General features: G+C 49.1%; 1 protein-coding gene across 1 annotated transcript in view; it reads right to left on the bottom strand.

Moving 5' to 3' along the window:
- The window catches only part of LOC127002280 (putative neural-cadherin 2), a gene marked incomplete at its 5' end in the record, with an annotated part of 52,945 nt that overhangs the window by 35,478 nt on the left and 3,674 nt on the right, over positions 1–13,793 (bottom strand). Inside the window, one exon of the mRNA XM_050868092.1 lies at positions 321–485. Coding sequence (XP_050724049.1) covers positions 321–485 — 165 coding nt within the window. The remainder of the gene's footprint in view (positions 1–320; positions 486–13,793) is intronic.

The following is a 13,793-nucleotide window of genomic DNA, read 5'->3' as shown; positions in this document are numbered from 1 at the left end:
TTCAAATGGTGAGCATTAAAAAAAGGCTAACATAAAATTGAGAAGGAAAAAGTACACTACAGAAATCCTTCATCTACAAGTGAATGTAGATGATATAATTACGAAAACTGACCGAAAAAATAAAACTGAGACTGAAAGGATAAATCAGATTACTCGGATGCTTTTCATATCGAATCACAAACCACAGGAACTCATGCAACATAACGATATGCAAGATGCAGTTTGTAAGATCATCTTCACGCCTTCAGAAAACAATTACTTTTCCTTAAGTCACTCTCGAGACTCCAAGTGCCGTTCCTGAGGCTGCGTTCAACACGTACCTTCAGGATAACCTTGGGCAGGTGTCTGTTGTCCTCCTCGGTGATCTGGGTCTCGTGCAGGGCCCTGAGGAACACCGGCGCGTGGTCGTTCTGGTCGTCCACCTTCACCACCACCCGCGCCTCGCCCCTCGCCTCCCCCGCCGCCGCCTCCACCACCAGCTCGTACTGAGAAGGAGGAAAAGAGATAAATAATACCACACATTGACGAAGAATGAAACTTTCTTTTCCCACGTCATCTGCAGATTAAATGAGCACTGGAACCATGGTCATTTCAGAGGGTGAGGCATTAGAACGATAGCTTATGAAAAAGTTCAACGCGGAAAGAAAATACGATCACACACTGACAAAACATGAATTATTCCGCAAAATCCTTAGGACTGCCACACGGAGAGACTTGAGAGCACACGCTATGATAAGTTTAACAAAGAGAAGTAGGCTACAAATCACCAACCACTGAAAAATAACAATTAGATTAGTCTCTATTTTACGTTTTTATTTTTTAATCTTAAGCCCAAAACTTCTAATGTAGCAGGAGCTGAAGGTTGAAACCAATAGTAACGAAATGTTAATCCTGGCTTAGGACAAATCGTCGAACACTGAAAAATATATGAAAACACCTCTTTCCACGCCATCTGTTGCTAAACATTTCCCATTCGTGCATCTTACACAAGTCAATCTTCTCATCTTTTCCTATTTCTCTGACTAACACGTTTCCTTTACCTCCCATTTCGCTTTCTCATCCCTATTCTTAAGCCATATTCTTAAACATTTCTACGCCCATGCGCATACACTTAACAAAGCTTTCGTAGTAGTTGCGGGCATTTTCATGAGTAGTTTTATGAGCTTGGCTGTAGTTCGACAAGGCCTTTGTATCAATAACTTGAAAAAACACTCATGAGAACTCGTTTACCATCTTTTCTTGTGCTTTTTCATCGGGTGTGTCTAATCCATTAAAGAGAATCTGTAAATATTAAAACAAGTGGAAAGTAACGGCAACTCTATATCTACCAACTTTCCCTTTTCCTTTTATTTGATTATTCTGACGTAAATTTGTTAAGGGAAATTTGTGTTCCATTACTTCCACTTCCCTTAAGGCGGTGGTTCTCAACCTTTTTCTGTCCACTCCCCCTTCATGAATTCTCAACGTTCGTGTGGACCCCCTTCATTTTTTTCCCAAATCCCATCCCGCCAAAAAAGGTTAAAAAATATGTTGAAGAAATTTTTTTTTTTTTTGCTTTATTACAAATTTGCCATAATTATGTAATTTTGATAAACTTGAATTTGGTTGGAAAAAGTTCAATTAACCTCTGCATATTTTATCACTCATCAGTGGGAAGGCTGACATTGTTTATTTTCAGCCAGTTGACGAATCCAAAGTTGTGTCACTGACAATGCACACCTCATGTCAGGGTCCACATCCAGTCGGTTCCGGCTCTTATTCTTGATTTGCAGAAGGTGGAGAAACCAGACTCACATAAATATGTAGTTGAAAAAGGCAAGAGTAGTCGAAGTGCAATCTCACTGACTTCCGGATATGACTGATGCATTGAACACCAGAATACATTCAGTTTTCTAACATTATTTAGAAATGTATAATTTGTAACAGCCTGCCATGGCCCCCCTAAATTCTTGCCATGGACCCCAGGTTGAGAACCACTGCCTTAAGGTAACTGAATAGCATTGATACCAAAAATAGCTGACGAAGTCGATTTCTAGATTCTGGCATGTAGGGGTGGCTGTAGGCATCAGTGTGTTTATTCTTTATATGGCGGGTATTTAAATGCCCCGCGAGGGATCTAAATGGATCAGCTAAATGGGAGTGTTTCCGTATGTTGTGAAGATTTTGGTCATTTTTTTTTTCATAGTTTTTCTCACTTTATCCAAAACCAAACTCATTCTGGTTGATGTACGATATGTTGGGCTTGTGTGTGGCAGGAAGAATCCTAGCCAGGAGGAGCACGTCACGGAGTCAGTCTAGTCAGTCCAGTCAAAAAAAAAAAAAAAAAAAAAAAAAACGCGTATCAAGCCACCCCTTGGGTAGTGTGGAAGAGCTTAACCTCCTAGGACAAAGTATGGAGCTCCATTTCAATTTGCATATAGTTTATTATATGATATGGCAACATTACCCATTATTTCAACAGGCTCCACAGAAAAACGTTCTGGGTACTTAATAAAAAATGTTGTATCTTTTATTTAATTATAAACCAATTTTCTATCTGTTCATTCTTTTGGAAACTACATTAAAAGAGCTATAAAATTTCTTAAGTAAACATTTCTGTGAAGTGGACTGTTACAGGACTAAATCTTAGCCAAAGTTTGAGGGCCGTTTTCTCGAAATTACTTTTTTTTATCTGCTTTTGATGCTTCTATGAGTCATACTTTTTATTTTTTACGAATTTTGAATCTGTTAAGTTTATTTTGCAGAGTATGACATACAGAAGATTTCAATCTGGCAAATTAAAAATAAATAAGGCTTACCTGAAATTAAATTCAATTTTTTTATTATTGTTTATATCTTAAAAAGTTATCAATATTCTAAACTTCAGCCCGAAATTTTGATAGATATGGAAATCTTCTTTAAAATGAGCTTTTGAAATATACAATACGAGTAAAATTATAGTAGTAGTTAAAGCTTTAATTTTTTTAATAAAAAAATAGAATGGCTTGATTTTTTGTCTGAAGCATTTTTATGATGGTCTCAACATTGTGTTATACCTTCATGATAATAGAACCATTCTTTCTATATGATGACCTTGATGCTATGCAGTCACCCTAATAGGACTCAACTTTTCACGTGTAAATAAGTAAAGCCTACGGGGTGAGGCATGAAAACAACCAACAATAAGTGGTGGCTCAGGTGGCTGAGTGGTTAGCGTGCGGGCCCCCCCATGCGCCATGGACGACGTCAGTTCGAATCCGCCCGCTACCACCTGGGATTTTTCAGTCACCGCCGAGTGGCCTAAGACTACCCACATGCTGTCCAGAAGACCACACATCAACCCGGACTCTAGAAGAAACCGTCCAAGTGAATCAAGAATGAGTTCCGGGGGGCAGCATGAGCCAAGCATAAATGGCGCCACTATAAAAATAAAAATAAAAATTGCCTGCGCCATGACGGGCTTGAGGCGACCACAAGGCCCCTGAAGAAAGCCTACCGGCGCTACAGGCGAAGACGTAAAAAACAAACAAACAAAAAAACAACAACACCGACCCACTTTTTGATTTCTTTGGCTGTGGACTCAACGCATAATTCATTCTAAATCCCAAGACAGATATTTCCAGCCTCGCCTCACGTAGGTTATCACTTTCATACCTCCCTCAAATATTCTAGTCAGTTAATTGGCAGGTAAAGACAGGTAATAGCGTCTGCCACTTCACCTGTATGTATATTTCACGAGTCACTTATAATGGCAATATCTGGTAGAGCCAAGGTGAGTTTAGGACTATATTCCAGGACTTATCTACCTGACACTTCGATGATACGCCTTATACTTCGCAGGGCTGTAGTGTTGAGGTAATGAGGAAAGTGGAGCGTCAATTTGTAATGGTTCAATTAGAGATGGATATTAGGACACCGAGGGGGGGGGGGGGGAAGAAGAAGAAGAAGAAGAAGAAGAAGAAGAAGAAGAAAAGAAGAAGCAGAAGAAGAAGAAGAAGAAGAAGAAGAAGAAGAAGAAGATGACGAAGAAGAGATGCTGCTGCTGATGATGATGATGAAGAAGACGAAGAGAGAGAGAGAGAGAGAGAGAGAGAGAGAGAGAGAGAGAGAGAGAGAGAGAGGATAAAAATAGAGATAAACGAGAAAGATAAACTGCATATTGCCAATAACCGAAGTAAAGAAAGAAAATGCACCACTGAACGTACAGCCGTAACTCTGCGGCCGAGGAACTGGAGAAAAATAACCCGGCATTTCTACAAACAAAAATGTCATCAATAACTCGAAGGAACATTTTTCTTAGGCTAGTAAAACGCACCCAAATAAATGTTTCCTTAGGAGCACCAGAGGGCAAAGACACTGGGTCATACTCTTAAACATAGTGACTCCCTCCCACATACGTTTAACACGGCTTTCGTGGGAGTTGTGGGCATTTCCAAGGGTAGTTTTATAGCCCTGGTGGTAGTCTGACAAGGCCTCTAAACCATGAACTAGAAAATACACTTATAAGAACGCGTTTAACATATTTCTTTGGTCTTTAGAAATAAATGGTATGAGAAGTGGAAGCCTTTTTTTAGCCCATTCTCGAAGTACCACGCCACAGAGATGGTTCGAGGTGGGGTGGGAGAGAGAGAGAGAGAGAGAGAGAGAGAGAGAGAGAGAGAGAGAGAGAGAGAGAGAGAGAGAGAGAGAGAGAGAGAGAGAGAGAGAGAGAGAGAGAGAGAGAGAGAGAGAGAGAGAGAGAGAGAGAGAGAGAGAGAGAGAGCTGACTTAGGGCCTTAAAGAGGAAAGAACGTCAAATAAAAGGACCTAAAACAAGAGAGAGAGAGAGAGAGAGAGAGAGAGAGAGAGAGAGAGAGAGAGAGAGAGAGAGAGAGAGAGACGGACATACAGACTTGGGGCCACGAGGGGGCAGGAAACACGAACAGCACTGCCATCTTTTCCCTCTTCCTCCATTTCTTTCCTTCCTCGCCATGCCCGAAATCGCTGGAACAGGGAAGAAGGAAAGACAGAGAGGCAGAGAAAGAGAGAAGGAAACACAGACACTACATCTTCTTTTTCTCCTTTCTTCCAAGCCCGAAACAACATGAACGAAAAGGAAAAGAAAAAAAAGGAGGAGGAGGGAAGGAGTGCATGAGGGAGGATGGGGCACAGAGCAGACTTGGAGCTTCGGGTGGATTGGAGTCTTGTTATTCCGAGCAGCTGAAGCCATACGACGAAGCGAGGAGTCGGTGTGGAGTGAGGAGGGAATTACTAGCTCGTATGCAGGGAATCGAGTGGCAACAACAAGAACACCAAGACTCGTGCTCTGTTTTGGCTTCTCTTCGCTTCCTGTTGTGGTGTGATGTGGCCTTGTTTTTCTTTAAGCTGTTGTTTGGGGCAAGGTGTGTCTGTCTCTTCCTTTGTGTTGCGTTGTGTTTTGTCTCCAGTTCGAGGGAATGTGTGAGATCTCTTGGTGTTGTCTTGTGTTGAGGGAAGTGATTAGGTCCTGGTGTGTTGTCTTGGGTTTTCGTTGTATTGTGTTGAAGAATGTGTTGCTTCTCTTTCTATTTTTTTTGTTTTGTTTTTTCTTGTCTTGTTTTATTTTTGTGACGGAAACGAGTGAGTTCTGGTGTGATGTGTTGTGTGGTGTTGTTGTTTTGGATTTCGTTGTGTTGTGTTGAAGAAAATGTGTTGCTGCTGTTTCTTTGCTGGTTTTGCTGTAACCCACCCCTTCACCCATCCACCCAACCAGTCACCCATCCACCCACCCCTTCACCCATCCACCCAGCCTGTCACCCATCCACCCAGCCTGTCACCCATCCACCCAGCCAGTCACCCATCCACCCACCCCTTCACCCATCCACCCAGCCTGTCACCCATCCACCCACCCCTTCACCCATCCACCCAACCAGTCACCCATCCACCCACCCCTTCACCCATCCACCCACCCCTTCACCCTTCCACCCAGCCTGTCACCCATCCATCCAGCCAGTCACCCATCCACCCACCCCTTCACCCATCCACCCAGCCAGTCACCCATCCACCCACCCCTTCACCCATCCACCCACCCCTTCACCCATCCAGCCAGCCAATCACCCATCCACCCAGCCAGTCACCCATCCACCCACCCCGTCACCCATCCACCCACCCCTTCACCCATCCACCCAGCCAGTCACCCATCCACCCACCCCGTCACCCATCCAGCCACCCCTTCACCCATCCACCCAACCAGTCACCCATCCACCCAACCAGTCACCCATCCACCCAACCAGTCACCCATCCACCCACCCCTTCACCCATCCACCCACCCCTTCACCCATCCAGCCAGCCAGTCACCCAGCCACCCACCCATCACCCATCCAGCCAGCCACTCACCCATCCACCCAGCCATTCACCCATCCACCCAACCAGTCACCCATCCACCCACCCCTTCACCCATTCACCCAGCCAGTCACCCATCCACCACCCCTTCACCCATCCATCCAGCCAGTCACCCATCCAGCCAGCCAGTCACCCATCCACCCACCCTTCACCCATCCACCCGGCCAGTCACCCATCCACCCACCCTTCACCCATCCAGCCAGCCAGTCACCCATCCACCCAGCCAGTCACCCATCCACCCACCCATCACCCATCCACCCACCCAGTCACCCATCCACCCAGCCAGTCACCCATCCACCCACCCCTTCACCCATCCACCCAGCCAGTCACCCATCCACCCAGCCAGTCACCCATCCACCCACCCCTTCACCCATCCACCCAGCCAGTCACCCATCCACCCACCCCTTCACCCATCCACCCACCCAGTCACCCAACCACCCAACCCGTCACCCGTCCACCCACCCTTCACCCATCCACCCAGCCAGTCACCCATCCACCCAGCCAGTCACCCATCCACCCAGCCAGTCACCCATCCACCCACCCCTTCACCCATCCACCCAGCCAGTCACCCATCCACCCAGCCTGTCACCCATCCACCCAGCCAGTCACCCATCCACCCACCCATCACCCATCCACCCAGCCTGTCACCCATCCACCCACCTTGACCCATCCATCCACCCAGTCACCCATCCACCCACCCAGTCACCCATCCACCCACCCCTTCACCCTTCCACCCAGCCTGTCACCCATCCATCCAGCCAGTCACCCATCCACCCACCCCTTCACCCATCCACCCACCCCGTCACCCATCCACCCACCCCATCACCCATCCTCCCACCCTTCACCCATCCAGCCAGCCAATCACCCATCCACCCAGCAAGTCACCCATCCACCCACCCCTTCACCCATCCACCCACCCCTTCACCCATCCAGCCAGCCTGTCACCCATCCACCCACCCCTTCACCCATCCAGCCACCCCTTCACCCATCCACCCAACCAGTCACCCATCCACCCAACCAGTCACCCATCCACCCAACCAGTCACCCATCCACCCACCCCTTCACCCATCCACCCACCCCTTCACCCATCCAGCCAGCCAGTCACCCATCCACCCACCCCTTCACCCATCCACCCAACCAGTCACCCATCCACCCACCCCTTCACCCATCCACCCACCCAGTCACCCATCCACCCACCCCTTCACCCATTCACCCAGCCAGTCACCCATCCACCCACCCCTTCACCCATCCATCCAGCCAGTCACCCATCCAGCCAGCCAGTCACCCATCCACCCACCCCTTCACCCATCCACCCGGCCAGTCACCCATCCACCCACCCCTTCACCCATCCACCCAGCCAGTCACCCATCCACCCAGCCAGTCACCCATCCACCCACCCCTTCACCCATCCACCCAACCAGTCACCCATCCACCCAGCCAGTCACCCATCCACCCACCCCTTCACCCATCCACCCAGCCAGTCACCCATCCAACCAGCCCGTGACCCATCCACCCAGCCTTCACCCATCCACCCAGCCAGTCACCCATCCACCCACCCATCACCCATCCACCCAGCCAGTCACCCATCCACCCAGCCAGTCACCCATCCACCCACCCCTTCACCCATCCACCCAACCAGTCACCCATCCACCCAGCCAGTCACCCATCCACCCAGCCAGTCACCCATCCACCCACCCCTTCACCCATCCACCCAGCCAGTCACCCATCCACCCAGCCAGTCACCCATCCACCCACCCATCACCCAACCCACCCAGTCACCCATCCACCCAGCCAGTCACCCATCCACCCACCCTTCACCGATCCACCCAGCCAGTCACCCATCCACCCAGCCAGTCACCCATCCACCCACCCCTTCACCCATCCACCCAACCAGTCACCCATCCACCCAACCCTTCACCCAAACACCCACCCCTTCACCCATCCACCCACCCAGTCACCCATCCACCCACCCCTTCACCCATCCACCCACCCCTTCACTCATCCACCCACCCCTTCACCCATCCACCCAACCAGTCACCCATCCACCCACCCATCACCCATCCACCCACCCCTTCACCCATCCACCCAGCCTGTCACCCATCCAGCCAGCCAGTCACCCATCCACCCACCCCTTCACCCATCCACCCAACCAGTCACCCATCCACCCACCCCTTCACCCATCCACCCACCCCTTCACCCATCCACCCAGCCTGTCACCCATCCACCCAGCCAGTCACCCATCCACCCACCCCTTCACCCATCCACCCAGCCTGTCACCCATCCACCCAACCAGTCACCCATCCACCCAACCATTCACCCATCCACCCACCCCTTCACCCATCCACCCAGCCTGTCACCCATCCACCCAGCCAGTCACCCATCCACCCAGCCTGTCACCCATCCACCCAACCAGTCACCCATCCACCCACCCCGTCACCCATCCACCCACCCCATCACCCATCCACCCAACCTGTCACCCAACCACCCACCCCTTCACCCATCCACCCACCCCTTCACCCATCCACCCAGCCTGTCACCCATCCACCCAGCCTGTCACCCATCCACCCACCCAGTCACCCATCCACCCAACCAGTCACCCATCCACCCACCCCCTCCCCCCTCCACCCACCCCCTCACCCATCCACCCAGCCTGTCACCCATCCAGCCAGCCAGTCACCCATCCACCCAGCCTGTCACCCATCCACCCAGCCTGTCACCCATCCAGCCAGCCAGTCACCCATCCACCCAGCCTGTCACCCATCCAGCCAGCCAGTCACCCATCCACCGACCCCTTCACCCATCCACCCAACCAGTCACCCATCCACCCAGCCTGTCACCCATCCACCCACCCCTTCACCCATCCACCCAACCAGTCACCCATCCACCCACCCCGTCACCCATCCACCCAACCAGTCACCCATCCACCCAGCCTGTCACCCATCCACCCACCCCTTCACCTATCCACCCAACCAGTCACCCATCCACCCACCCCTTCACCCATCCACCCAACCAGTCACCCATCCACCCACCCCTTCACCCATCCACCCAGCCTGTCACCCATCCACCCAGCCAGTCACCCATCCACCCAGCCTGTCACCCATCCAGCCAGCCAGTCACCCATCCACCCACCCCTTCACCCATCCAGCCAGCCTGTCACCCATCCACCCACCCCTTCACCCATCCACCCAGCCTGTCACCCATCCAGCCAGCCAGTCACCCATCCACCCAGCCAGTCACCCATCCACCAAAGGAAGTAACCTATAAACCCACCCATTCACTCATCCACTCAGCCAGTCACCCATCCACCAACGGAACTAACCCACCTAACCATCCCTTCACCCATCCACCAAGTTTGTCACCCACCCATCTTTTCCTCGTTACCTACTAAACGCCTCTGAAAAAGAAGTAGATTCGTCCTCTTAAGTCATGTTTCCGCCTCCCGAACGACATAAATCAATTGAACTATTCCTCTGAACGTGCACCACCACCACCAGTGACGGGCCACAACTAAACCCCGAGACGCTCCCTGGCGGTGGGCAAACCCGAAGAAAAAGAACAGACAGCCGATGAAGTTGACAGGAATGGAAGACGTGTAACCCCGCTCTCTTCTTTACATCTCATCACGCTTTATGCCATTTTTTCGTACACTAGTTTTGCAGAATAGATAAGCGTGTCACTATATATCAACTTACCATAAAATTATTAAAAAAACGGGACATAATCGTTAAAGCACAGGACATCATCAGCAGTTATAAGCGTTTAACATGACTGGTGCTCTCGGAAAGTCAGGATTTTGGACCATTTATTTCTCCTGAGCGCGAAGAAGAAGGTAGCATGTTTAATTATTTCAAACTAATGACTGAAAATGATCGACGGACACCTCTCATCAGTGTCGCCAGCAATACAACGCCTCCACTTCCCCTCTCCACCATAACAACCACACTGAAACACTTAACAGACATTTCTCATCAGTGTCACGGGTAGAAAACGCCTCCCCTCCCTCCTCTCCACAATAACAACCACACTGAAACACTTAACAGACATTTCTCATCAGTGTCGCCAGGTAGAAAACGCCTCCCCTCTTCCCTCCCCACCATAACAACCACACTGTAACACTTAACAGACATTTCTCATCAGTGTCACAGGGTAGAAAACGCCTCCCCACACCCCTCTCCACAATAACAACCACACTGAAACACTTAACAGACATTTCTCATCAGTTGGGTAGGGGGTGGCCGAACTGGTAGCGTACTGGGCCCACATTCACCGCGTGATGGACGACGTGGGTTCGAATCCTCACGCTACCACTTCGGATTTTTCAGTCACCGCCGAGTGGCTTAAAACTACCCACATGCTATCCTGAAGACCACCCATCAACCCGGACTCTAGAGGAAGCCGTCCAAGCGAATCAAGAACGAGTTCCGGGGGGCAGCATGAGCCAATACAAGATGGCGCCACTATAAACACTCGCCTGGGCCAGAACGGGCTGGGCCGACCATCAGGCCCCACCGCGAAGACTTGGGCCGACCATCAGGCCCCACCGGGAAGAAGCCTACCGGCGCAAGAGGCTGCAACGTAAAAAAAAAAAAAAAAAAAAAAAAAAAGTGCCACCGGGTAAAAAACACTTAATATATCTCGTCAGTGTCACCGGAAATGCCACGCCTCCACTTTCCCTTCTCCACACTAACAACAGCACTCAAATAAAGGATCTCCACCTACCACTTGAACGACCTAATTATAGTTAACGCGCGTGTAGGCAGAGGGCACAGCAGCCTCGCCTCGTGCCATTACCTCCCTTCCGCGTGTATGGCAGGGCAGAACGCAGGGCAATTAGAGCCAACAGGGGGCTCGGTGCCTCTAGAGCTGTTCGGCTTAACGGGGATTCCAAGGCTGAACGGAGACACGTGCGAGGAGAGCATGTCAATAAGCCGCTCCTCCTCCTCCCCCTCCTCCTCCTCCTCCTCCTCCTGATGCTTCTGCTTGTCCGCTTCTTCCTCCTCCTCTTTATGATTGTTTTTTCTTGTTGACTCTACTTTTTCTTAATTCTGCTGCTTCTTAACTTCTTCCTCCTCCTTCTTCTCTTCCTTGTCTTCCTCCTCGTCCTCCTCCTCCTCCTTCTTCTCTTCCTCGTCTTTCTCCTCGTCCTCCTCCTCCTCCTTCTTCTCTTCCTCGTCTTCCTCCTCGTCCTGGGACCCATACTTTTCATCATATATATCAACGACCTAGAACTAGGATTAAAATCCAATCTTTCAAAATTTGCCGACGACACAAAGGTGGGTGGGAAGGCCCTCACAACGGCAGACTGCGAAATTATCCAGAGAGACCTGGACCTGATCACTCGGTGGTCAGAAAAATGGCAGATGTCCTTCAACACTGCCAAATGTAAAGTAATGCATATCGGATCCAGAAACAGCAACCACACATACCACATGGGTGGCGAACCACTACATGTTGTGCAAGAGGAAAGAGACCTCGGGGTCACCATCAGCAGTGACTTGAAACAAATAAAACGCTGCAAGTCCGCCTGTAAGAAAGCCAATACAATGCTTGGGTTCATATCGAGGAACTTCGAATACAAGACGCCGGGAGTTATGTTATCCTTGTACAATTCGCTGGTAAGGCCCCACCTGGAATACGCCGTGCAATTCTGGTCTCCTAATTACAGGAAAGACATTGAATTACTTGAGAGAGTACAGCGCCGCGCCACGAAGATGATACCATCACTGAGGACGAAGCCCAATGAAGAGCGACTCGAGCGACTCAACCTCTTCACGTTGGAAAAGAGACGCCTGCGGGGAGACATGATACAAGTCTTTAAGTACCTGAACAAGCTCAATAACGTTGATCACTCCAAACTCTTCACGCTACAAACCAACCTGAGAACAAGAAACAACGGAAAAACAATTCAAGCAAAGCGATGCAATACCGACATCGGCAGGGGTTATTTCTCGAATAGAGTTGTTCGCCACTGGAACAGCCTTCCTGCAGAAGTGGTTAGCGCAGAGACCATCAACTCCTTCAAGAAACGCATTGATCGCCACTTTGCTGCATCGGGAGTGAACTGAACGTTCCCAAGAGTAGGTACACAAGTGCTTTAATCCTTCCCTGCAAGCCACTCCTATGGCAAACGGATTGATTGAATCACTGAACGCAGGCAGCCTAGTAATGAGCCAACAGGCTTTCTGCTGCCTGCTAGTCCATGTTTCCATGTTTCCTCCTTCTTCTCTTCCTCGTCTTTCTCATCGTCCTCCTCCTCCTCCTTCTTCTCTTCCTCGTCTTCCTCCTCGTCCTCATCCTCCTCCTTCTTCTCTTCCTCGTCTTTCTCATCGTCCTCATCCCCCTCCTTTTGCTTCTTCTCTATCACCTTTTCTTTGTCTCTTATTTTCTTTTCTTCTTTTTCTTTTTCTTCTTCTTCTCCTTCTCCTCCTTTCTTTATTTTTTTACGGCAAACAAATCAAGGGCAAAAGAAAGAAAGAAAAAGAAAAAAAGAAAAAAGAGAGAGCCAGCAACACGCTCCCTCAACACAAAGAGCACTGAAGAGGTTTCGAACACAATCTATTTATGTTGGAGAGGCGTCTCGATGTTCCCCGCTTGAAAGGGTTCAGGTCTTCGGATGGAGGAAACACAAACGAAGCCAGGCTGTTTCTAAGGTGACAAGTGCAAGGAGTGAACGACTGAAGAGGCTGGATAACACTTGCATTAGAAAACTGGACTGGAAGGGATGAGCTAGAGAAGATAGTCGTGGGCAGCGAGGCCTGGATAAATCTTGCATTAGAAAATTGGACAGGAAGTGATGAAGTAAATAATAAAGTCGTGGGCAGCGAGGCCTGGATAACTCTTGCATTAGGAAATTGGACAGGAAGGGATGAGCTAGATAAAAGTCGTGTGCAGCGGTGCCTGTTCTTTTTTGTCCCCCTGGCTGGGCGGGGCGGGGCGTCAGGTCCACAAAAACACACGTCTCATCGTTACACTAAAATTTTTCATTGAGTTAATTTTCGGCGTCTTATGCGTCAATATCGTTTTGGTTTATCTAACACGTAAACGTTGATATTAATAGTATTGCTACCTTTCTTTCATGCCGGCTTTATAGTTTTTTTTTTCTTTTTCTTGCACTTACCAAACAATATGATAAATAATAATAATAATAATAATAATAATAATAATAATAATAATAATAATGTTTTGCAATTCTGTACTTCACCAACGCGCCAACTTGAAGCGGAAATATTACAAGTTACGTCAAAAGGAAACCTGTAAGAAAGATCCAACTTCCTCTAGATGTTCTGTTTCAAAGTGAGATAAAAAAGAAAGAATGCATGAATTTTCGCGTAAACAGGTCAGCTTCAAAAGTTTAAAAAAGACTTGGTCCCACGCATTACTTTTATGATACTTTTAATGTCTATGCATTTGTTCAAAGATAGAGAATGTGCGTGTCCCCTCCCGTTTTGATTGAA

Source organism: Eriocheir sinensis, chromosome 22 (assembly GCF_024679095.1).
Source record: "Eriocheir sinensis breed Jianghai 21 chromosome 22, ASM2467909v1, whole genome shotgun sequence".
Lineage (NCBI taxonomy): Eukaryota > Metazoa > Arthropoda > Malacostraca > Decapoda > Varunidae > Eriocheir > Eriocheir sinensis.
This window is presented reverse-complemented; position numbering and strand designations above follow the sequence as displayed.